Genomic DNA, 27,752 nt, shown 5'->3' with positions numbered 1-27,752 from the left:
CGAAGACGAATGCATCAAAGATTCAAATAAGTAAGAATGTTCTCATTAACCCCACATTTGTTATTTTGTTATGTCACTAGTTCAAACAAATCTAACTGTTGGCTATTTGACCACGACCTGTCCTCCCCATTACAGAATGGACTTTCCTCACCTCTGCCCAGTCCACGGAGCAGTCCATCTTCCCCTCGCACTCACACACCGGGTAAATCCACCCCTGGGAAACTCGCGTCTACCTTCGGCAAGATCAACACTCCAGTAGCCAATGGCAAGCCAGGAACGCCTACATCATCACGAACTCCAGGACAAATGTCAAGGACGCCGTTGTCACGACAACTTAGCAAGAAAGCAAAATAATTGACAAATTCCAAACTTTTGGAATTCTTTAGCATCACAGTTATATAAAATATCAGGTTTTAGGTCTGTTGACTATAGACCAGCCCTACTTTGTTCACCTGTTTCTAACTCTTCAAGTTCATTTTGCAGACTGTATATTTGTCCAGTGTAGCATAGTTACGAGGAAACAGAAAAGCCAAACACAATGAGAGATGTATATTTTGTTAATATTTGTATATATTTAGTCATACTGGAGTTTTAGTTGTTTAGTTCACATCATTATGGTTGACATATCATGTAAATTCTATATCACCGCTGTACCATTGACTTCCCCCATCACACTTGTTGTTAATTCTGTTTTCTTTTTCATTTCATTTGATTCATGTTGTTTGTTTTTATTCCTATGTTACAAACTAATCATAACATCAAGGTGCTTTCTCACGTACAGAAATCAACTTTAGCATAACAAACAACAACTGTCTCTTGTAGTCAGAAATTGTAGTTAGAGTTATCTCCCTTGTACTGAGTATACAAGCAGTCCCGTGTGTAACTTGTGTTGTCAAAAGTTAGCCTGATACTATTCTCCTTTCAGGTATTTAAAAGACATGGAACAAGATTTATAAATAAATTTGATTATTTCTTCTCATGACCTTTGAAATGGAATTACAACAGTTTGTAACATATTTTGAGTACTTTGTTTGTTTAAACAACTCGGGCACTGAACATTGAAGTCAAGCATTTGTTATGTTTTGAATTAAGTTGACAATTTGATATACAACTTGTAACATGAATTGTCAACAATATGTAAGGCTTAAAAAAATAAAAGTATTGGTTCTCAGGCAATGACTTTTGAAAATATAGTGCGGGCGGGCAGTGTTTTTTGGGGGGGGTTTTCTTGTTGAAACTAATACGTGCCCAAATAAACAGTTGTGTACCAACAACCTGGGAAAGGGCCACCCTAAATAAATACGCCTACAAACTCCTATTGCTTCAATGACCAAAACACGTGATGCACAATAAAGCAGTATGCATGTAAAGGGAAGTAACTGCATTCTATATTGGATCGCATTGTTTTCAAGTATTAGGATATTTTTTTGATTTTTTTTAAAATGGAAATAAAAACCAAACGTGCAGCAGACTTTATTATGATTCGGCGGTACCTGAGGACTAAGACTCTCTTTTTTTTGCGTAAGAAGATATGAACATGGTTCATGATTGTAATGTAAATCTTAAACAGTGTGTAAACTATAGTGAAAATACTGCAGTGTACATAAGTTGTGGCCAGTGGACTACAGACTGGGTCAGATTGTACTGAACTGAGCTATACATGTTGATATTGCACACAACTATAAAAGGAGGAGAAACCAGGTGAGTCGGTGTCAATATGGCGGCTGGCATGGCTTCTCATACTTCTCCCAAACCCGGTCCTGCTTCGCGAGACCACACCCCTTCACGATGTCTTGAATTCTCAAGTCATCACAGGTTCAGTTATTTTTGACTCAGACTGTAGTTAAACAATTCAGTACAGTTATTTTCAGTGATATCATAATGTAACTACTAATAGTCCTTATGTAGATTTGCGGATTTGTGACACTATTAATTTTATCAGGCAGTTTAACATGTTTATCCGCAAAGAAATATTTCAACATTCAATTTTCTTCTCATAAGGGTTTGTTCATTATTTAGATTTGTCCAAGTTTCAATATCATAAATTCAGCTTTAACAATTCAGCTGTAAGAACACAAAAGACAGTGTGCAGTGTTTTCAAGTGTGACTGCAGCGTTAGTGTATTGATTAAGTGTATGGTGGTTGTCTTATGTCATTGGTTCAGTTTCACTAACATCCAAGGGAAGGTGCCCCATTACGCACTGTCAGTTAGAACTTTACCCTAGCCAGTTTGGTTCACTTTGGTTTAACCGACAACCAATCAGATACCTTGTTACAGACACACAACAGCCTACTTGTTTGCCCAAGATGGAGGCATGGGTGGAGGCCCTGTTTGAAAGCCAGCAGCTCTCGATCAGTAATCTGGTGCAAATTCCGTTTAGTCATGACCCGTTTCCAGTTTTTTTATATACATTTAGAACACCAGGAACAAGGGAAAAATATAATCAGTATTGTATCACAAACACACACATCTAGCACTGATTTGTCAGGTCCAGACTCGGTTGTATACAGACCTCTGTCATATGGCTGGAATATTGCTGAGTGTGAGGTAAAGCAACAGCATAATGGAAGGTATATTCTGTAATGTTAGTGTGTCAATTGCTATAATCTGATTGGTTGTTGGTTGTCCTTCCGTCCTGATTTCGTTTGTTTCGTAGCTCTGCTATCTGGAGCCTGGTGTTGGGTAGGCTTCTTAAACACCACGGTCACTGTCGTTGTCGACGTACGGTCGTCAGATCCCCTGTCTAAACATCCCCCATGGACTCTTGGTTCCATGTGGTTCCTCTTGGCATTACTCCAACATGCCTGCCTACTGGGAACAAGGATCACCAGGGCACCATTCCACAAAGCGATCTTAGCGCTACGACTATCGTAAGCCAGTGTTACGATCACCTTAGCACTAAGATGGCTTTGTGGAACATGGCCCAGGGCCCTGTTCCACAAAGCCATCTCTCAATGTTAAGGTGATCGTAACTCCCATACTTTAACACTGGCTTACGATAATCTTAGCGCTAAGATCGCTTCGTGGAACGGTGCCCAGGTGCCATGTTTCTGTAATACTTCCCTGATACCCACAAGCTTTACATTCTTTTAGAATTTTTCTTTAACAGTTCCATGTGGGTTGAATTGTGTCTAAAATGGTCAGAAAATCAAATATTACATGAAAACAACATAGTCCAGCTGTATACATGTCAGAAAAATCATTTTTATATCTCGGCTTCATTCTTCAAATCCAAGTTAAACATGACAGGAAAGTTTAATGTCATTAGTCCCAGGCACTTGTTTTAGTTGGTAATGAGTTTCATTAGTCCATTAGCAAAATCTGCTGCTATGCATGTTGCAGCTCATATATGTTGTGTCACACTTGAAAACATTTCACTTACCTTTTACATCTGTGATAATACTTTCATGAGCACTGTTCTAAAGAAGCTCTCGTCTTTAGGCATAGAAAGAACATCATTTCTTCACATTGATTAGCAATTAGTACTTAAATCTATGCATTTAGATTATTAAGGAAGTGTCCTTCTGAAGAGTTGCTTGTTTGTCATTATGTTTATTACATGGCATATATTAAGAACACAAGGCCAATTTGAACTGCCACAAATTTTGCCTCAAAATATTGGTTGTGGAGTTATTTCCCTTTGACCAGGGGCTACTGAAGAAATTACGCCAGTTTTGTCCATGACTGTTTGTACATTAGAGTGAAAGGATATTATCATCCATAAATGTGCCCAATGAAATTATGAATACATGTGGATATTCAAGGAAGGATTTTATATATAAAAAATGACACTCTTTGCATTTATGAAACGACACGCTGCAAACACTTTTCATAATGAATCACTCAAAACACAGTCATATATCAGTACTGAATGTTGATATTCAATTTAACAGAATTATAATTGGTGGGTTTTTTTAACATAAATGCATTTTGAAAAATTTAAATTAGCCTTTCCATCATCCTGATTTCCCTTGATCATCAAGTGAGCATGCATCTCACATGCAAGGATGATATTAACAAATACTCCCTGTATTTGGCTGTACGTAGTGTTAGTATCTCAGGTCCTCCATGTCCATAACTACATTGTTGTACAACTTTACATGACAGTGTTATAAGCAATATATACCACTCCAAAAAAGCAAAGTACATGTAGCGATAAGTTGTGGATTTTTCCATTTTTTATCTCTACTTTGTCATTCATCGACTTCTAAGTAATGCCTATCAAACAATTCACTCCCAAAAAGTTATGGACCACCCAATTCTTTCATATTACTGTCATATTATTTGTCATGAAGGAGAAGAGTCACTGCATTGTGGTTCTGTATATAACTATGACAATTGTAAACATTACCTGAATCAAAACAGTTATTAAATAAACATTTTCCAAAATGTTGTGCCTCACTAAAATATCAAAATTATTCCAAATATGAATTTTAAAAGTGTCTCATCATTTACCATATCATTCTTGTCCATGTTGTCAGAATAGAATCAAAATAACTGTCTCAAAATGTTTTAATTTTTTTTGTACAATATCACTTGTCTATTCTATACAGGGACTAACGTTTGATGTACAATGTGTATATTACTGACATGTCAAGTATATTCAACAGCTGGGGTGACACTTTTTTTGTATTAAGTTGTTTACAGATTCCTTCAACAATAAAATAATGAAAAGTGGGGAATTGGGGAACAATACATAAAGTTACATGCTCACAACAAAAGAATTGTACATACGATAGATTAAAAAGCAAGACCCGTGTTAACTAACACTGCTTAAGTGGCAACATTGTCAGTTTTGAAGAACAAAAAACAACTGAAGTGTCTTATCTATTGAAAACTATTCCCCTCCTACCAACCAGGAAAAACATCTGTAAACCACAAAAAATATGTCTGGCCTTATGCCTGCGTTGTCCAGCTTCATAAAGCCGCTATACCTATAGCAAAGCATATTCTGGCATGGTCGCTGTACTGTAGCAGCCAAGTATTACTTGCTACATGGAAATAAAATAAATCACATGAAAGAGACTTTTGTTGTCTGTTTTGTTGGGTAAATATACTGAGATAAGTGGATACTTTGTCCCAACTCTGTCCTTTATTAATCAGGAGGTCACAGGTGGGCCAGACGTCTGAGGCAAGGGTGGTCGGCTCGCTGACTTGGTTGATGCGTGTCATCGTATCCAAATTTGTAGATTGATGCTCATGATATCAGTCAGTGGCCTGGATTGTCTGGTCCAGACTTGATTATATATAGATTGTCATGTAGATGGAATATTGTTGCATGCGGCTTTAAACAACAAACACAATTCACTTTGCAGAGTTGTGTCCCTTAAGTGTGCCAGAAACCTGTGATTGTGGGTTCAAATCCCAGATTTGCCCTGATTGTGTCTCTAGGTTTGTCAGCACCAGATTTATAAACATGTAAAACCTTCATTACGGAAGGATTACGCGAAAGGCCCAGGGTTCGATCCCCGGTCGCATCAAAGATGGTATTTGTTGTTACCCCATCTGGCACTCAGCATTAAGGGTCTAAAACAAGGACTGGTCAGCTTGGAATCCGTATAATGTGTCTGAGTGGGGGTATTCATGTTAAACTGCAGCCTGGTATCTCAGTGAGTTAGCACTATAAATAGGCATCAGTACGAGAGAGCACTCACTCACACACACGCACCCACGCACCCACGCACCCACGCACCCACGCACGCAAGCACGCACGTTGCTATATAAGTGCAATAATTTTGGACACGACGTTAAACCCCATTTCACCTCACACCTTACATGCTGGAATTGTTCCAAACTCACGAGTTATTTTCTTTATGTAGCATAATAAATATCAAATCAACACTAAACCAAACTTACGGTACTAATTTGTCTGACATTTAAAACTTGATAACTGGAATCATTTACGTAGAAAATCAGAAGAAGTAGAACATTTGTTTTCTTCCCGGAGGCATTTTATTTTCTTTGTGTTGTAATTTTGACTCATGGTTGTGTGTTAATTTTGAATGTAGTGATAAAAGAACCCCTGCTGAATAAGTGGTGGTCTAGATACTGGCAATCCAGACAAGAAGATAATTCTGGCACAGTTTCTTGAGCTGCCACAGAGCGTTGACCGTGTTCGTTGAAACGATACTGGATGGTACTTTCATGATTTTATGGATCAGCATACAATATGGTTGAGAAAAACTTTGTTTATCCAACTTAATGGAAATTTTCCCTCTTGAATGAATTCGTTATTGACAAAATTGAAAGAAAACACATTTGAAACACTGTACAACTTCCTGAATAGGGAGAAGATCTATGTCAATCTTCAACATATCTTTTTTTCTATTTTGACTTCCCCTTTTTTTTTATTGAATATGCAAATCAAAAAATGTTTTTGTCCTGCATGAAATTCCAAGTTGCAGTGCAAGGAACTGTGATTGTTGTATTCCCCGAACATACATGGTGAAAGGCAATGGACTTGTAGAAATGTCAAGTTCAGAAAGGTGTTTTACAAGGACGCGGAGCTTAAAGAAGTTGATTTCTACCACAGAGTAATCTATTACTGTAACTGAGTTATTAAGCAAAAGCTTAATGTGTTTGCTTGAGTTTGAGCTCCGCCACCACAATTGGTTTTGTCAACCACTGACTTATGAGAGATGTTAGAGACTTCATACCTGATATACCTCTTATATACCATTGGGGGATTTGCCTTACATATGATTCGATTCCATTCTAGGTCAATCAGTATGAACCTAGGTGCCATAAATCATTATCTCTAAGGCAGGGTCTTCATGCCTCAAGTTTTGGGTGACCAATATTATGGCAAGCTGTTTTCACATTTATTACGGAATTAGATATCTTCAATCGTTTTAAAGATATCAGTATTTTATTTAAAGATATCAATAATGTTTTTAAGATATCAATAAAAATTTTAAGATATCAGAAATTCTTTTCAAGATATCAGTAATATGCTTCACCATATCCTTAATTCATTTCGTGATATCTTAAATTTTATTGCAGATATCTACAATTATCTGCATTTAAGATATCTTCAATTCCTTTTAAGATATCTTCAATTCATTTCAAGAAATATTAAAAAAAATTGAAGATATCTGTAATTCCGTAATAAATGTGAAAACGGCTTGCCATACAATATGAGGTCAAGGTCAAAGGAGGTCAACTTAGGAAGTATGGTTCAAGTTTTGTGAAATTTCAGATAAATTCATGAAAAATTGAAGCATTTCCAATCACTTATGATAGACTCTAAATAATTATCACAATACCTGCAGGACGTCATTTTTGTGTCAAATGTCAAGTTCACTTTGAAGGTCATTCACTCTTGTAATGACTTGTAAATATACTTCTCCAAAGAAGGTAAACGAACACCCAATTTTTTTATATGACTATAGTAAATCTGCCATGGCTGGTGGGTATTGCAACACAAAGCCTTCCAATTGTGGATGTTCTTTAACTTGTTTTGAGTAGTATAGTTTCATTCAGGAAGTAATGTTAGCATGGTCCAGAGACTTCATATTTGTAACACCAGCTAAGTTTGCAACAAGTAATGATCTCTTATGTGACTGGATGATGATTGTGAATGGAGGTCAGTGTTTGAAATAGATGCCTGCGAAGATTGTGTAGACAATATCTTCAGCATTTATGATCAGAATTTGATTAAACTTTACGTGCATGATCTATGAGCAAGTTATGACTGAGATTGAAGGTCAAGGTAATTAAACCGGAAGAGTTTAAACTTTAAGGTGGCTAGAGGCATAGGACTTTCAGTTCGAAAGTTGTACTTCATATTTGGGAATGTGTTTTCCTGAAAATTTGAGTCATTTCATTCAACCTGAAGTACTTATAGATTTGCAAATCCAAAAGATTTTTTGTCCTGCATGAAATCCACAGTTGCAGCTGTTATTAGGGTGGCTACAGGCATAGGTTTTAGTTGCACTGCATTTGACAACATAAGATGAAAATTTGATAGAATTTCTTGAGGCCATCTGTATTCTGATTTGTAAAGTCTAACCGGTTCATGTTATATGTGGGCGGTCGGGTAGCCTAGTGGTTAAAGCGTTTGCTCGTCAGGCCGAAGACCCGGGTACGATTCCCGACATGGGTACCATGTGTGGAGCCTATTTTTGGTGTCCCCTGCCGTGATATTGCTGAAATATTGCTAAAAGCGGCGTTAAACCATACTCACTCACTCATGTTATATGTTCCTGATGGCAAAGCGTGGAGGACTTCATGAAGAAACCTGTAAATAACAACCAGCTTGTCGTTGTTGAGAGGTTGTTTGAATATGAAAGTGCAATGCACTTACACAAGTTAGTGTACTATATGTTGTTCCTGAGAAAACGCACAAAGTTGAAGGAAGAATATATTCTATTACGAATAATGATATGAAACCGATCAAATACAATGAAAAATGTGAAAATAGCACTAAGTACCCTATATTTCCAATATTTCCCTTTTACAATAAGGGGCAATATTTACGATATTAACCCTTAAGGTAAAAAAAATAATTTTTACAAAAAGGGTTGTGGGTTGTTACTCTTAATGCAAAAATGAGGGGACATGGGAGGCGCAGTCGTCTAAGGCGCCACATTTCCCTGTGCGGAATTGCATCCCTTGGACATGCCAGAAACTTATGATTGTGGGTTCGAATCCCGGTTAGCCCCGGTTATGTTTCTAGTTTTGTCAGCACCATACCCGTGCTCGTGGGTTTCACCGAAGTGGTAAACGTCTGAGACCTGCATCACTTCAGGCTTTACTCCCACATGAAGCTGACACGCCATGATATAACTGGAATACTGTTAAAAGCGGCGTTAAACTTGGGCTGGTCTCGATCACCAATTCAAAATACATTGATAAGCCATATCAGCACGGCAGGGGGTGTAATACGGGTCTGGTTTTGTGACCCCCTGAGATATGAAGGTCTCCATGTTGGGTCTATCACACATGCAAAATACCTCATATCATTGATGTGTATATGATAATAGAAAGTTATTACACATGATCATTCTACCCTGATGGGTAATAAATATTACACAAACAGCCTGGTAAAACATTCTATTCTTCATTGCCTCATGTAATCGAGTCTTATGACAACAAGACCGCCTCCGTGGTCTTGTGGTAGAGTGTCCTCCTGGAGAGCGGACGGTTGCATCATGCCAAAAGACGTTAAAAGATGGTACTTGTTGTTACCCTGTCTCGCGCTCGGCATTATGGGGTTAAAACAAGGACTGGTCGGCTCGTAGTCTGTATACTGTGTCTGAGTGGGGTATTCAAGATAAACTCCGGCATGGTATCTCAGTGAGCTAGCACTATAAATCAGCATCAGTCCGGACAAGTACAAGCAGCCACATACACGTGCATGCGTATCTCTATATAAGTGCAATAATCTTGAACGCGATGTTAAACCCAATTTCACCTCACCTCTTATGACAATAACAACAATAATATTATTTACACTTGTATAGGGCATCTTCCAAACATAGTTTGCCCTATAGGCTGAGTCATGTGCAGTGGTGGTGACCACTAATCAACAAGGCTGAGAACTGCAGAACTATGTGTGTGAGATTCAATATTGGAACATCTGAGGCCCTGTCCCCATGACACCCACACCGACATCAAGCAAACACTGTTACTGTTAAGTTCAGGAATGGCTACTTTGGATTCAGTTTAAACAAGAGGTCAGTTGATGAAGACATTATTTGTCAGTACAGTCAAGGGGTACCTGAGACCTGTCTGTACCAAATTCTGATGGGCCGAAAAAACTGGTGTTTGTGATGAAAGATAAAGTCCGAGCCAAGTACATCTCCATTGTCATACATGTAAAATTTATACAATCTGTGGACTGTATGCAGTTCTGGTCTGAAGAGTATAATGTATTTGGCACACAGTAACAATGTTTGTTATAGCACATGGTGACCAGATCACTTCCATGGTATAGTGGATAGAGACTCTGCCCCGAGAGTGGAAGGTTGGTGGGTCAATCCCTGTCCACATCATACCAAAAGAATGTTAAAAGATGGTACTGGTTGTTACCCCACCTGGTGCTCAGCATTAAAACAAGGACTTGTTGTCTGACTTGTGTCTCAGTGAGGTAATATCCTAGTGGATCGGAGAACGATCCCCATGTGCGTCATACCAAAAGATGGTACTTGATGTTACCCTGTTTGGAGCTTAGCCTGAAGGGGATAAAGCAAGGATTGGCCTGATCAGAGTCCGTGGGGTATCCATGTTAAACTGTCACATGGTATCTTGTTGGGCTAGCACTACAGAACCAGCATTAGTCCGGACTTGTACGAGCAGACGCACACACGCATGCACGCACCACACACACATCGCTATGTAAGTGCATTAATCTTCAACGGGACGATAAACCCCATTTCTCCTCACCTAATGTCTGACGCTCATGAGGGGCCTCCTACAGACACAGCTGGACCAATGAATAACTCCCTAACCAGACACCTGACAGTTATATGTGACAGCTATCCTAGCCAGGTCCCCACAAACTGCTGGCTCACCTCTACTGTAGCTCTGTGCAGCTGGTGTCAAGCATCCTACAATGATGCAGAGCTCTATCATCTTTGTATGTTATGTCAGGATATACAGTTTTAGAATTACACCCACAGGGGTTCTGGGGCAGAATTGGTCCAGTATCTCTTCATTACACGGTATTGTATGAGCAGGATAACATTTTTCATTGTAGCTTTTTCAGTGATCTAGCCTCTTTGGCTTTGTGCAAGTGGATGGCAATAGCAGCCAAAGCTTAAGAACATGATTGTAGTGTTTAGATTATTTTTTGCATGTGGGCCCAGGTGGTTGTAATGTGGGATTTGGCAAAATGTTAGTGACATTGTACCCCAGTGGCTGAGATAGTTGCACATGCTGTCAGCCCCTGCTTGGCCTGACCCGGTTTGGCCTCACCCTGCTTGGCCTCACCCTGCTAGGCCCGACCCGGCTTGACCTGACCCTGCTAGGCCCGACCCGGCTTGACCACACCCAGCTCGGGTTGACCCTGCTTGGCCTCACCCTGCTTGGCCTGACACAGCTTGGCCTGACACAGCTTGGCCTGACACAGCTTTGCCTCACCCTGCTTGGCCTCACTCTGCTTGGCCTGACCCAGCTTGGCCTGACCCGGCTTGACCTCACCCTGCTTGGGCCCACCCTGCTTGGTCTCACTCTGCTTGGTCTCACCCTGCTTGGCCTCACCCTGCTTGGCCTCACCCTGCTTGGCCTCACCCTGCTTGGGCTCACCCTGCTTGGCCTCACCGTGGTTGGGATGACCCTGGTTGGCCTCACCCTGCTTGGCCTCACCCTGCTTGGGCTCACCCTGCTTGACCTCACTCTGCTTGGCCTGACCCTGCTTGGCCTCACCCTGCTTGGGCTCACCCTGCTTGGACTCACCGTGGTTGGGATGACCCTGGTTGGCCTCACCCTGCTTGGCCTCACCCTGCTTGGGCTCACCCTGCTTGGCCTCACTCTGCTTGGCCTGACCCAGCTTGGCCTGACCCGGCTTGACCTCACCCTGCTTGGGCTCACCCTGCTTGGCCTCACCCTGCTTGGGCTCACCCTGCTTGGCCTCACCGTTGTTGGGATGACCCTGGTTGGCCTCACCCGGCTTGACCTCACCCTGCTTGGGCTCACCCTGCTTGGCCTCACCCTGCTTGGCCTCACCCTGCTTGGGCTCACCCTGCTTGGGCTCACCCTGCTTGGCCTCACCCTGCTTGGCCTCACCCTGCTTGGCCTTACCCTGCTTGGTCTCACCCTGCTTGGCATCACCCTGCTGGCCTCACCCTGCTTGGCCTCACCCTGCTTGGGCTCACCCTGCTTGGCCTCACCCTGCTTGGCCTCACCCTGCTTGGCCTCACCCTGCTTGGCCTCACCCTGCTTGGCCTCACCCTGCTTGGGCTCACCCTGCTTTGCCTCACCCTGCTTGGCCTCACTCTGCTTGGCCTGACCCAGCTTGGCCTGACCCGGCTTGACCTCACCCTGCTTGGGCTCACCCTGCTTGGCCTCACCCTGCTTGGGCTTACCCTGCTTGGCCTCACCCTGCTTGGTCTCACCCTGCTTGGCCTGACCCTGCTGGCCTGACCCTGCTTGGGCTCACCCTGCTTGGGCTCACCCTGCTTGGCCTCACCCTACTTGGTCTCACCCTGCTTGGCCTCACCCTGCTGGCCTCACCCTGCTTGGCCTCACCCTGCTTGGCCTCACCCTGCTTGGGCTCACCCTGCTTGGCCTCACCCTGCTAGGCCTCACCCTGATAGGCCCGACCTGGCTTGACCTGACCCTGCTAGGCCCGACCCGGCTTGACCACACCAAGCTTGGGTTGACCCTGCTTGGTCTCACCCTGCTTGGCCTGACACGGCTTTGCCTCACCCTGCTGGCCTGACCCTGCTTGGCCTGACACGGCTTTGCCTCACCCTGCTGGCCTCACCCTGCTTGACCTAACCCGGGTTGGCCTGCCCCTGCTTGGTCTGACCCTTATTCTACAGACTGCTAAGATATAGCTGAAATGTTGCTGACTGTTTATGTAACAGGATGAAGTTTTAAAATTCAAACTAAATTGAGTGAACCTACCAATAACATGTGGTACCTGCATCACTTCGGGCTTCTCTCACATCAAGCTGACATGCCTTGATATCACTGGAATACTGTTCAAAGCGGATTTAAACTACTAACTTGTCAGCACCATACCTGTGCTCGTTGGTTTCACCAAAGTTGTAAACGTCTAGGACCTGCATCACTTCGGGCTTTCCTTCCACATTAAGGGTGTGATTTAACTGGAAAAGTGTTCAAAGCAGCATTAAGCCCAACTCACTCACTCACTCACTCACTCACTCACTCACTCACTCACTCACTCACTCACTCACTCACTCACTCACTCACTCACTCACTCACTCACTCACTCTCACTCACTCACTCACTCACTCACTCACTCACTCACTCACTCACTCACTCACTCACTCACTCACTCACTCACTCACTCACTCACTCACTCACTCACTCACTCACTCACTCACTCACTCACTCACTCACTCACTCACTCACTCACTCACTCACTCACTCACTCACTCACTCACTCACTCACTCACTCACTCACTCACTCACTCACTCACTCACTCACTCACTCACTCACTCACTCACTCACTCACTCACTCACTCACTCACTCACTCACTCACTCACTCACTCACTCACTCACTCACTCACTCACTCACTCACTCACTCACTCACTCACTCACTCACTCACTCACTCACTCACTCACTCACTCACTCACTCACTCACTCACTCACTCACTCACTCACTCACTCACTCACTCACTCACTCACTCACTCACTCACTCACTCACTCACTCACTCACTCACTCACTCACTCACTCACTCACCTGGGCCATGTTCACAAAGTGAGTGCCGTGACTCCAACACTTTAACATAGACTGTGATCACTAAATACCCAATTTAATTACCTTAATGCCTCAATAGCCCCATTTTCATTTCCTGATACAAAGTAACAGCATATTTCACTTCATGGCATGTGACTAGATAATATGATTACAGCCTATTGCTGATAACAGACCCCCTAACGTATCCAGATGCACTGCTCTTCCCAAAATGAAAAAAAAGAGAAGTTGCATGCTGAAACCATTTTGCCCTTTTCACATTTTCTTCAGTCTTTATTTATCGTCTTTCATGTGTAATGTTACAAAAATCAAAAGATATTTCTTTTCAAACCATGTCTGTAGGACATGATAGGATTCTAATTGGCTGGTGTAAGTGGATTCTAATTGGTGTGGATAAGTTTTTAAATTTCATGGCATCTGTCAACATGTCTGCATGTTGGAGATATGGTGAGATTAGATTGATGGAGCTACCTCCCACATGCTGCAGAGAGTGGCCGAGTGGGTGGCTGTGCATGGCATTAGGCATGCATTATTGAAATGTTTCATCACAATATGAAAATATATCTTAGTCCATAAAAAAAATATTTATTAGATATCCATCCTACCTGCAGTCAGTCAGTCAGCCATCATTTTATTGTCCTCAAGTATTTATGGATGAAGAAATGTTAAAAGATGGTACTTGTTGTTACCCTGCCTGGTGGTCAGCCTTAAGGGGCTCAAACAAGGACTGGTCGGCTCAGAGTCAGTATACTGTGTCTGAGTGGGGTATCCATGTTAAACTGCGGCATGGTGTCTCAGTGGGATCTCGGGGTCAGTATACTGTGTCTGAGTGGGGTATCCATGTTTAACTGCGGCATGGCGTCTCAGTGTGATCTCGGAGTCAGTATACTATGTCTCAGTGGGGTATCCATGTTAAACTGCGGCATGGTGTCTCAGTGGGATCTCGGGGTCAGTATACTGTGTCTGAGTGGGGTATCCATGTTTAACTGCGGCATGGTGTCTCAGTGGGATCTCGGAGTCAGTAAACTGTGTCTCAGTGGGGTATCTATGTTAACCTGCGACATGGTGTCTTAGTGGGATCTCGGAGTCAGTATACTGTGTCTGAGTGGGGTATCCATGTTTAACTGCGACATGGTGTCTCAGTGGGATCTCGGAGTCAGTATACTGTGTCTCAGTGGGGTATCCATGTTTAACTGCGACATGGTGTCTCAGTGGGATCTCGGAGTCAGTATACTGTGTCTGAGTGGGGTATCCATGTTTAACTGCGACATGGTGTCTCAGTGGGATCTCGGAGTCAGTATACTGTGTCTCAGTGGGGTATCTATGTTAAACTGCGGCATGGTGTCTCAGTGGGATCTCGGAGTCAGTATACTGTGTCTCAGTGGGGTATCCAATGTTAACCTGCGACATGGTGTCTCAGTGGGATCTCGGAGTCAGTATACTGTGTCTGAGTGGGGTATCCATGTTTAACTGCGACATGGTGTCTCAGTGGGATCTCGGAGTCAGTATACTGTGTCTCAGTGGGGTATCTATGTTAAACTGCGGCATGGTGTCTTAGTGGGATCTCGGAGTCAGTATACTGTGTCTCAGTGGGGTATCCAATGTTAACCTGCGACATGGTGTCTCAGTGGGATCTCGGAGTCAGTATACTGTGTCTCAGTGGGGTATCTATGTTAAACTGCGGCATGGTGTCTTAGTGGGATCTCGGAGTCAGTATACTGTGTCTCAGTGGGGTATCCATGTTTAACTGCGACATGGTGTCTCAGTGGGATCTCGGAGTCAGTATACTGTGTCTCAGTGGGGTATCTATGTTAAACTGCGGCATGGTGTCTTAGTGGGATCTCGGAGTCAGTATACTGTGTCTCAGTGGGGTATCCAATGTTAACCTGCGACATGGTGTCTCAGTGGGATCTCGGAGTCAGTATACTGTGTCTGAGTGGGGTATCCATGTTTAACTGCGACATGGTGTCTCAGTGGGATCTCGGAGTCAGTATACTGTGTCTGAGTGGGGTATCCATGTTTAACTGCGACATGGTGTCTCAGTGGGATCTCGGAGTCAGTATACTGTGTCTCAGTGGGGTATCCATGTTAAACTGCGGTATGGTGTCTCACTTGCCATGGGCTGGCATTATAAAACCGGCATTTATAAGTAGAAACTCTAAAAATGAGGGTTTTACAAAATTAGAAACAAAATGTTTAGTAAGTTTTTCAATCAAGCACAGCATTTTCAATGCGTTGTGTAAATATATATATATATGTCTTTATATGGAAGTATTTGTTTCTTGTGCCAAAATTCAATTTAAAGTGTTTATTGTATGAAGGCCATTGACCCAAACACATGAGGTGCACATTATACAGTACAGGATCATCTCACAAAAAGATTCACTTGTTTCATTTAGTGCTCTACTGCTCTTGAAGGCACTATAATAATGATGCTATTAAATTGTGTCAGAATGAGCTAAATCCATATTCCATTGATTTCTTCTTCTTCAGGAAAGGACTGTAGACAGGAAGGGAGAGTTCATCCATGAGGGAGGAGTGTATCTTTGGCGCACCCTCAGGTGTAATCTTTTTAAATAGCTTGACCGATTTTTCTAAATTTTCACAAAAACAAAAATCAAATATGAGTCTTGTATACTGTCCTGGGTTACTGCTTACCATTGGGGTGGTGGGATGGCCCAGTGGTTAAAGCATTCACTTGCCACACAGAAGGCCTGGGTTTCAATCTCCAACATGGGTTTCAATCTCCAACATGGGTTCAATCTCCAACATGGGTTCAATCTCCAACATGGGTTTCAATCTCCAACATGGGTTTCAATCTCCAACATGGGTTCAATCTCCAACATGGGTTCGATCTCCAACATGGGTTTCGATCTCCAACATGGGTTCAATCTCCAACATGGGTTCAATCTCCAACATGGGTTCAATGTGTGGAGCCCATTGCTGGCGTCCCTCGACATGGTATTGCTGGAATATTGTTAAAAGTAGGGGTGTCACGATAAATCGAAATATCGATATGTTGCTATTGGGAAGCACTTAAAGTCAATAAATCGATTGTTAAATCAGTTTCGGATCAATAGTATCGATTTCATTTAGGAAAATCGATAGTTTCGATTGTATTAAATATCAATTAAATACATGCAATGCTTTACAAATTTGTTTTTCTTTCAATCATGAGTGGTACTAATTTACACATGAAGTTTCCTTTTCTTAAACTATTAGGGTAAAAACAAAACAAATCAGTCATATTTCAAACTGTACTTTTTATTTGTTGTTATGGTTATCACATTCAAAGGAAACTTCAGTTCCAAGATTTAATTCAACTCTAAAATCCATCTAAAATGATACACTGAAAACTATCGATATTTATCGCAATAGTTGCTTGCAATATCAATAGTTATCGCAATAGTTTCTTTCAATATCAATAGTTATTGCAATAGTGATTTCCAGACCAATAGTCACCCCTAGTTAAAAGCGTCATAAAACAATATTCATTCACTCACTACTGTCCACCATAGTTTATCAGAGAATGATACATCCATCAATGTTTGAAAAAAATCTCGATGTCTTTTGATGGGAATTAGAACCTTCAATACAAAGTAATTACACTTAAGAATAATCCAAGGAAACTCGACCCTCCAACACAAAACGAGACATTTGTGTCAATGAATGGATTTCAACTATCCAGTAGCATGGCATCTCTTGACCTCTTCTCCTTCAAGACCGGTATCCTTATTACTATGCCATTACCAGGCCTGGTTTCCTGGTAAACAATACCAAACTTTGACACCATCTGACCAATCCGCACAAAGATGACGCTCTGCACACTGTGACTCAGACCAGTGTGTTGACATACCTTTTATGAAGCAAATCCTCCTCAGCACCGATTGGCCACATCATCGGCCAAACAAGTGGCATTGTGGTGCGATAGAACGCATGTTTGCGGATCATGGCCTCATGGTGTATCACCAACTCGCTTTCCGGTAGTTCGGAAGACGACCACATCACGTCACAGTGTTGTTTGGCTTCAGAATGACGCTAAAGTGTAAATATTGTAAATTGATGGAGTCCGCAATTCGAGGTTCATAATAGCTTAGCATGGCAGGCTGAATAGTTGTGGACCTTCAGTCTGCCCTTCATGTTGGTGGACACCTCATGCAATTAACACTCATACTCCACCATTGAAATACTCTAACATGTGATGGCGATTTTTAGCTCAGTTTTACATTTTTTGTCTCTTTAACTAAAGAGTTGGTTTAAAGAAAGTAATGGAAGAAAATTATCGCATGTTTGAGCAAACATAACCCGTCGTCATTATGGCTGATTGGAAGGGTATTGATTCACGGGAAATCTGAAGGCAACTATCAAATTAAACATGTCTTTTGGTGGAAGAAGAATCGTGCCTAATCTGTCTGTGGTCCAAATATTCTGCAAGGAGCTAAATATTCTATATATGGTGTTTCCAATTTGAAAAAGATTAAGTGTCTTATATGAACTCATATTGGTTTGTGAGTTTGGTTTTGTGAGGCCGATTGGTCTGTCCAATGTATCTTCTGTAGTCAGAACACTCATCTACCTACCTGCACACAGGTAACTTCTGTAGTCAGAACACACATCTACCTACCTGCACACAGGTAACTTCTGTAGTCAGAACACACATCTACATACCTGCACACAGGTAACTTCTGTCGTCAACACACATCTACCTACCTGCACACAGGTAACTTCTGTAGTCAGAACACACATCTACCTACCTGCACACAGGTAACTTCTGTCGTCAACACACATCTTCATACCTGCACACAGGTAACTTCTGTCGTCAGAACACACATCTACCTACCTGCACACAGGTAACTTCTGTAGTCAGAACACTCATCTACCTACCTGCACACAGGTAACTTCTGTAGTCAGAACACACATCTACCTACCTGCACACAGGTAACTTCTGTCGTCAACACACATCTACCTACATGCACACAGGTAACATCTGTAGTCAGAACACACATCTACCTACCTGCACACAGGTAACTTCTGTAGTCAGAACACATATCTACCTACCTGCACACAGGTAACATCTGTAGTCAACACACATCTACCTACCTGCACACAGGTAACTTCTGTAGTCAGAACACACATCTACCTTCCTGCACACAGGTAACATCTGTAGTCAGAACACACATCTACATACCTGCACACAGGTAACTTCTGTCGTCAACACACATCTACCTACCTGCACACAGGTAACTTCTGTAGTCAGAACACATATCTACCTACCTGCACACAGGTAACTTCTGTAGTCAGAACACATATCTACATACCTGCACACAGGTAACTTCTGTCGTCAACACACATCTACCTACCTGCACACAGGTAACTTCTGTAGTCAGAACACATATCTACCTACCTGCACACAGGTAACTTCTGTAGTCAACACACATCTACCTACCTGCACACAGGTAACTTCTGTAGTCAGAACACATATCTACATACCTGCACACAGGTAACTTCTGTAGTCAACACACATCTAGCTACCTGCACACAGGTAACTTCTGTAGTCAGAACACATATCTACCTACCTGCACACAGGTAACTTCTGTCGTCAACACACATCTACCTACCTGCACACAGGTAACATCTGTAGTCAGAACACACATCTACCTACCTGCACAAAGGTAACATCTGTAGTCAACACACATCTAGCTACCTGCACACAGGTAACTTCTGTAGTCAGAACACATATCTACCTACCTGCACACAGGTAACTTCTGTAGTCAGAACACACATCTACCTACCTGCACACAGGTAACTTCTGTAGTCAGAACACACATCTACCTACCTGCACACAGGTAACTTCTGTAGTCAGAACACACATCTAGCTACCTGCACACAGGTAACTTCTGTAGTCAGAACACATATCTACCTACCTGCACACAGGTAACTTCTGTCGTCAACACATATCTACCTACCTGCACAAAGGTAACATCTGTAGTCAACACACATCTACCTACCTGCGCACAGGTAACTTCTGTAGTCAGAACACACATCTACCTACCTGCACACAGGTAACTTCTGTAGTCAACACACATCTACCTACCTGCACACAGGTAACTTCTGTAGTCAGAACACACATCTACCTACCTGCACACAGGTAACTTCTGTAGTCAGAACACACATCTACCTACCTGCACACAGGTAACTTCTGTAGTCAGAACACACATCTACCTACCTGCACACAGGTAACATCTGTAGTCAGAACACACATCTACCTACCTGCACACAGGTAACATCTGTAGTCAGAACACACATCTACCTACCTGCACAAAGGTAACATCTGTAGTCAACACACATCTACCTACCTGCACACAGGTAACTTCTGTAGTCAGAACACATATCTACCTACCTGAACACAGGTAACTTCTGTAGTCAGAACACATATCTACCTACCTGCACACAGGTATCTTCTGTAGTCAGAACACACATCTACCTACCTGCACACAGGTAACTTCTGTAGTCAGAACACATATCTACCTACCTGCACACAGGTAACTTCTGTCGTCAACACACATCTACCTACCTGCACACAGGTAACTTCTATAGTCAACACACATCTACCTACCTGCACACAGGTAACTTCTGTAGTCAGAACACACATCTACCTACCTGCACACAGGTAACTTCTGTAGTCAGAACACACATCTACCTACCTGCACACAGGTAACTTCTGTAGTCAGAACACACATCTACCTACCTGCACACAGGTAACTTCTGTAGTCAGAACACATATCTACCTACCTGCACACAGGTAACTTCTGTCGTCAACACATATCTACCTACCTGCACAAAGGTAACATCTGTAGTCAACACACATCTACCTACCTGCGCACAGGTAACTTCTGTAGTCAGAACACACATCTACCTACCTGCACACAGGTAACTTCTGTAGTCAACACACATCTACCTACCTGCACACAGGTAACTTCTGTAGTCAGAACACACATCTACCTACCTGCACACAGGTAACTTCTGTAGTCAGAACACACATCTACATACCTGCACACAGGTAACTTCTGTAGTCAGAACACACATCTACCTACCTGCACACAGGTAACATCTGTAGTCAGAACACACATCTACCTACCTGCACACAGGTAACATCTGTAGTCAGAACACACATCTACCTACCTGCACAAAGGTAACATCTGTAGTCAACACACATCTACCTACCTGCACACAGGTAACTTCTGTAGTCAGAACACATATCTACCTACCTGCACACAGGTAACTTCTGTAGTCAGAACACATATCTACCTACCTGCACACAGGTATCTTCTGTAGTCAGAACACACATCTACCTACCTGCACACAGGTAACTTCTGTAGTCAGAACACATATCTACCTACCTGCACACAGGTAACTTCTGTCGTCAACACACATCTACCTACCTGCACACAGGTAACTTCTATAGTCAACACACATCTACCTACCTGCACACAGGTAACATCTGTAGTCAGAACACACATCTACCTACCTGCACACAGGTAACTTCTGTAGTCAGAACACACATCTACCTACCTGCACACAGGTAACATCTGTAGTCAGAACACACATCTACCTACCTGCACACAGGTAACATCTGTAGTCAGAACACACATCTACCTACCTGCACAAAGGTAACATCTGTAGTCAACACACATCTAGCTACCTGCACACAGGTAACTTCTGTAGTCAGAACACATATCTACCTACCTGCACACAGGTAACTTCTGTAGTCAGAACACACATCTACCTACCTGCACACAGGTAACTTCTGTAGTCAGAACACATATCTACCTACCTGCACACAGGTAACTTCTGTCGTCAACACACATCTACCTACCTGCACACAGGTAACTTCTGTCGTCAACACACATCTACCTACCTGCACAGGTAACTTCTGAACACATCTGAACCCTGTCTACAGGTAACTTATATAGCCAGAACACATCTGTCAACCCTGCCCACAGGTAACTTATATGGTCAGAACACATCTATGCAACCCTGTCCAAAGGTAAGTTATTTAGCCAGCAGACATCTATGCAAGCCTGTCCACAGGTAACTTATATAGCCAGACGATGTCTATGCAACCCTGTCCACAGGTAACTTATATAGCCAGAACACATCTGTCAACCCTGTCCACAGGTAACTTATATAGCCAGCAGACATCTATGACACCCTGTCCACAGGTAACTTATATAGCCAGAAGACATCTATGCAACCTTGTCCACAGGTAACTTATATAGCCAGAAGACATCTCTGCAACCCTGTCCACAGGTAACTTATATAGCCAGAAGATGTCTATGCAACCCTGTCCACAGGTAACTTATATAGCCAGAAGACATCTATGCAACCTTGTCCACGGGTACCTGCACACAGGTAACTTCTGTCATCAACACATATCTACCTACCTGCACAAAGGTAACATCTGTAGTCAACACACATCTACCTACCTGCACACAGGTAACTTCTGTAGTCAGAACACACATCTACCTTCCTGCACACAGGTAAAATCTGTAGTCAGAACACACATCTACATACCTGCACACAGGTAACTTCTGTCGTCAACACACATCTACCTACCTGCACACAGGTAACTTCTGTAGTCAGAACACATATCTACCTACCTGCACACAGGTAACTTCTGTAGTCAGTACACATATCTACCTACCTGCACACAGGTATCTTCTGTAGTCAGAACACACATCTATCTACCTGCACACAGGTAACTTCTGTAGTCAGAACACATATCTACCTACCTGCACACAGGTAACTTCTGTCGTCAACACACATCTACCTACCTGCACACAGGTAACTTCTGTCGTCAACACACATCTACCTACCTGCACAGGTAACTTCTGAACACATCTGAACCCTGTCTACAGGTAACTTATATAGCCAGAACACATCTGTAAACCCTGCCCACAGGTAAGTTATTTAGCCAGCAGACATCTATGCAAGCCTGTCCACAGGTAACTTATATAGCCAGACGATGTCTATGCAACCCTGTCCACAGGTAACTTATATAGCCAGAACACATCTGTCAACCCTGTCCACAGGTAACTTATATAGCCAGAAGACATCTATGACACCCTGTCCACAGGTAACTTATATAGCCAGAAGACATCTATGCAACCTTGTCCACAGGTAACTTATATAGCCAGAAGACATCTATGACACCCTGTCCACAGGTAACTTATATAGCCAGGAGATGTCTATGCAACCCTGTCCACAGGTGACTTATATAGCCAGAACACATCTCTGCAACCCTGTCCACAGGTAACTTATATAGCCAGAAGACGTCTATGCAACCCTGTCCACAGGTAACTTATATAGCCAGAAGATGTCTATGCAACCCTGTCCACAGGTGACTTATATAGCCAGAACACATCTCTGCAACCCTGTCCACAGGTAACTTATATAGCCAGAAGACGTCTATGCAACCCTGTCCACAGGTAACTTATATAGCCAGAAGATGTCTATGCAACCTTGTCCACAGGTCACTTATATAGCCAGAAGACGTCTATGCAACCCTGTCCACAGGTAACTTATATAGCCAGAAGATGTCTATGCAACCCTGTCCACAGGTGACTTATATAGCCAGAACACATCTCTGCAACCCTGTCCACAGGTAACTTATATAGCCAGAAGACGTCTATGCAACCCTGTCCACAGGTAACTTATATAGCCAGAAGATGTCTATGCAACCTTGTCCACAGGTCACTTATATAGCCAGAACCCATCTATGCAACCCTGTCCACAGGTAACTTATATAGCCAGAAGACGTCTATGCAACCCTGTCCACAGGTAACTTATATAACCAGAAGATGTCTATGCAACCCTGTCCACAGGTGACTTATATAGCCAGAACACATCTCTGCAACCCTGTCCACAGGTAACTTATATAGCCAGAAGATGTCTATGCAACCCTGTCCACAGGTAACTTATATAGCCAGAACCCATCTGTCAACCCTGTCCACAGGTAACTTATATAGCCAGAACACATCTCTGCAAACCTGTGTACTCTGTACTCAATGCTGGTAGAGGCCGTGTACACAGATTACTGTGCACTCAGTTATGATAGATTTAGGTGACTGACGTATCGTAGGTGCAGCTCATGTAACAAGCTCCATCGCCACCCATCCACATCTCTGCCCCACCCCTCTCTCCAACCGGCTCCACCCCAACCCCGTCAATGCTCCCGTCTGTCTCCCAGGCCTCCGGCATTGTTGAAGATGTTTATTTTCCATGCATCAGTGGCACTTGGACAAACAGACCCGACCTCGTCTTTGTCTTGTGAGATTATCTGGAAGAGAGACCTAGTGGTAGAGGGAAGATGCTTGTTTTGTCAAACCTGATATTTCTTGCAGTCATCCCATACAAGAATCTTAGATCTTTGGCGAGTTGATTAAAGTGTCATTTTTTAATGCAACAGAGACTATGTTTATCCTTCCTCGTCTGATTCAGGTTTTTTCTGGGGTCTAGCTGTGAACAAAGTCCAACATTGTTAAACAGTTCTTTCACAGTCCCCACTTAAAATGAATCATCCAAAAGTGAGCGTATTAATTTCTTTATCATAACATGTTCCTGGTAAAAATTCAAAGCGAGTCTGCTTTATTCTTGCCGATGCGTGTACAAGAAAAGCAAACTAAAGATGCAGTGATCTCAATCTGCGCATGCAGCAGAACAATAGTGAGATCAGCATGGTGGGATACGGGGCAGCATATCGGGATCCGGGGGATCTCGGGGGGGATCTACGGTCTGCAGATAACCAACCCATCTTCTGTATCTCCAAGGTTGGGATAGGGGACGGAATTCCGTGACAGTTCCGTGCTGAGCTGTGACTCAGACCTTCAGATCAGGTGACCAGTATGCACGTGCTTTGCCAACAATCGTGTAACCAAGTCCCGCCTGACCTCACTGTTCATGGCTGCCATACAAAACTAGCCGTATTTCACTACATGTGCCAGACCAGGTGTTATTGTGTTGGAGATTTTCGGAACATCTGGCTCGATTTCTGTCCTGATGTTTATTATGAAATTGGGCTCTTTTCCTGAAATGAAGAGAAATTTATATGAAATGTATGTTTTTCTTGCACTTGGTCGAGGGAGAGGTTATTTTTATCTTTAAATGTTTTATTATTTCAATTGTAGAAATGAAAGATAGATGTGAGGTAGCAGTTGGGTTGAAACTGACAAACAAAAACATTCTGTTGTGGAATTATAAAATGATGCACTGCGAAGATGTCTATCAAAGTCGGAAAAAGAAAATATTTCCAGATTCGTTTTAGGAAAGAAAAGAGTTTGCCAGAGATTTCTCCAAAAAGGCTAAAAAATGTGGACATATTCTTTTTAACTTCCAATACTTGATCGGAGAATATTTCAAACAACAGAACTTTTTTTAAAAATTTAATAAAAGATCTTGAATATCACTCGATAATGTTTGATACGTGTATTCCATCGGAGACTTTCAAACTTCTTCCATTACACACACAATTTATTCCCCCAAAGTTTCAAATGTCTTATTTAAGAAAAGTCAGTTGTTTAATAGTTTGTTTGATTAGTTGAGATGCTCTGACTTGTCCCAGCGCAGGAAACTGCTCCTGTTGAATACCGGGGCACGGGGGCACGGGGGCATGGTTGGCACGTCTAAGGCGCCACAATTCGCCTACAGAGTTGTGTCCCTTGGGCACGCCAGAAATCTATGATAGTTGGTTCGAATCCTGGTTCGCCCCAATTATGTTTCTAGGTTTGAAGCACCATACCCGTGTTTGTGAGTTTCACCAAAGTGGTGAACGTCTATGACTTGCATCAATTCGAGTCAGTATACTGTGTCTGAGTGGGGCGTTCATGTTAAACTGCGACATGGTATTTCAGTGGGTTAGTCACTATTAAACCATCATTAGTCCGGACTAGTAAAATCACACGCACGATGCACCTGCACGCACGCACACTCCTGTCTCTTACACACGCACACGCACACGCACACGCACGCACACACGCACACACATCACTATTTATGTCACTATATATGTGTAATAATTTTGGGGCGTTAAACCTCAAGTCACCTCACATATATGAATGACGTACTTCACAGATCCTGTTCAACAAAGTGATAATAGCGCTACAGCTGTCTTTATAAGTCTATGTTAAAGTATAGGCATTACGTTCGTCTTAGACCCGTGAAGATTCCGGGGTAGAATAGGTCTTCAGCAACCCATACTTGCCGTAAAAGGCGACTATGCTTGTCGTAAAAGGCGACTAACGGGGTCGGGTGGTCAGGCTCGCTGACTTGGTTGATACATGTCATCGATCCCAATGGCGTGGATCGATGCTCATGATGTCAATCACTTGACTGTCTGGTCCAGACTCGATTATTTTACAGACCGCCGTCATATAGCTTGAATATTGCTGAGTGCGGCGTTAGTCTTAGCACTAACATTGCTTTGAGGAATAGGACCCTGAAACATTGTGGATGTATAATAAAAAAGTTATTTCTATTTTTCATTGTCCTAATGATGACTGCGATGTAACATTAAAACACTTAATATTTTCAGGTTTTATTATTAATGAATCCATCACCAAACAAACTATTTCAGCTTTATGTTTGCAACGACAAGAAAGCTTTAATTCCTGTTGCCAAATAAAAATGCCAAAGTTGTGCTGATCTACTGAGGATGTTGTGTTCTTTGACAGGCTACGTGTTAGCAACATGAAACAGTTCCAGCTTTCAGATCCTTTTAATGGATTACCGTCTCCCTAAAAACCTGCACATCCTGTCAAATCTACCTTTAATGCATTGCATTTTTGCACTAAAAACGCTTCCCTGTTTAAAGAGCAGCTAAAAAATATAATAATGTGTTTATAGCATTTTATGAACTCAACGTTGTGTTTCAGAGCCAAATAAATACACATTATGTTCGGGGTTCTGACAAACAGGCCGTATAAGACAGTTTTTGCTAACGCAGTTTCCATGCTTCCCATACCAATTTCTCTTCCAATCCCACAATTCCTTGGTAATACAGATGTTTATTGTCACCCGCGTGAAATAAAGGCCATATTTCACCACTTGGTTCAACATGCAAATCTTTGAATTGGCAACTAATAACGGCTCTGCAGGGAGCCCTCCGCGTCCTATTTGCTGTCCGCGTTGGTAATTGACGCGTCGGTAAGACAAGGCGCTATTAGTAGGTAGCAGGAATGTCAAGGCATAATGAGAACGGCCAGCGAAGTAGAAGTTACTCTGGTCTGTAGAATGATAACTGGGCATCATTAGCACACAGTTAGCTTGACTTATAAGCCAAATTACAGACTAGTAGAGTCCTGCTATTTCAGGCGTGTACATACTAACTAGATGCGATCAATATACAGAGGGGTCTTGCATGGACTTAATGCATTTTACAACTGTAGAGTGACGCTCTACATCAGCCTGATGAGATCTATGTGGACTAATTATGTTTGCTTAGGAGTTGTCTACCCTTGGAAAATGTCAAAGGATGAATTGGAATGCTGAGTCGGCATCTTTTTTCATTTGCATTACTTGGAATTAATTTGTCTTTCCTCCATTTTTTGTGCGAGTGTGGCCTGACTACTTATTTGTGGTCTGGACAAAACATGGGGTTTGTTTTTTTATGATTATTTTGAAACACTTTAGGGCCGCAGGACGCCTTGATATAAGGCAGTGTATATGTTGGTATAGACTAACGTTTGGTCTCTAAAATACATAATATTGATAGAAATAAGGAGCTACATTTAAATAGAAAAAGAGCCTCGGTGAGATGAGAAGTTTGAAAATCTAGATTTAATTCATTTAGGGCTATATCATTGTAGTAAGCATGGAGTGAGTGAGTGAGTACGGTTTTACGCCGCTTTTAGCAATATTCCAGCAATATCACGGCGGGGGACACCAGAAATAGGCTTCACACATTGTACCCATGTCGGGAATCGAACCCGGGTCTTCAGCGTGACGAGCGAACGCTTTAACCACTAGGCTACCCGACCGCCCCCAGTAAGCATGGAACCTAAATATAGATCTTATTATGTGATCATGAAGTAAGGGATGGGTTGAAGGGAAAACAATGGTTCAGGGACAATGAGACAGATCGATATTGGTAGCTTGGATTTAAAACATTTAAAACAGGTGCAGAGTATGTTTGAGCTGTATTAATGTGGGGTCAATCTTTCTATAGGAATATCATCTAGGTACTGATGTCAAGGGTCATGTTAGGAGGGTCCGCCTTTACAACCGACCGGCATATACCTGGTCATATATATCTGTGTTGTCGTCACAATCTCATCAAAATCTGATCTTAGTTCTCGCTATCGCT

At 42.5% G+C, this 27,752-nt stretch overlaps 2 protein-coding genes across 4 annotated transcripts in view; one reads left to right on the top strand and one right to left on the bottom strand.

The window, feature by feature from the left end:
- LOC124133946 (kinesin-like protein KIFC3) overlaps nt 1-5,026 on the top strand; it is a 79,459-nt gene extending 74,433 nt beyond the window's left edge. For 2 of the 3 annotated variants that reach the window (XM_048397689.1, XM_048397690.1), the window contains one exon: nt 136-5,026. In XM_048397689.1, the coding sequence (XP_048253646.1) occupies nt 136-354 (219 nt within the window). In that variant the 3' untranslated portion in view covers nt 355-5,026. The remainder of the gene's footprint in view (nt 1-135) is intronic. The other variant, XM_048397691.1, reaches the window with a different exon arrangement.
- Nucleotides 5,027-10,967: 5,941 nt separating this feature from the next.
- On the bottom strand, nt 10,968-23,653 carry LOC125381133 (ribosome-binding protein 1-like). The gene is made up of 4 exons (XM_048397366.1): nt 23,526-23,653; nt 21,880-21,923; nt 11,759-12,087; nt 10,968-11,714 (listed from the first exon to the last, which is right to left on the bottom strand). Exons 1-4 carry the CDS (start codon nt 23,651-23,653, stop codon nt 10,968-10,970), a joined length of 1,248 nt encoding a protein of 415 aa, XP_048253323.1.
- Nucleotides 23,654-27,752: the final 4,099 nt, after the last annotated feature.

This window comes from Haliotis rufescens, unplaced genomic scaffold, assembly GCF_023055435.1.
Source record: "Haliotis rufescens isolate VD_foot unplaced genomic scaffold, xgHalRufe1.0.p SCAF_17, whole genome shotgun sequence".
NCBI lineage: Eukaryota > Metazoa > Mollusca > Gastropoda > Lepetellida > Haliotidae > Haliotis > Haliotis rufescens.
This window is presented reverse-complemented; position numbering and strand designations above follow the sequence as displayed.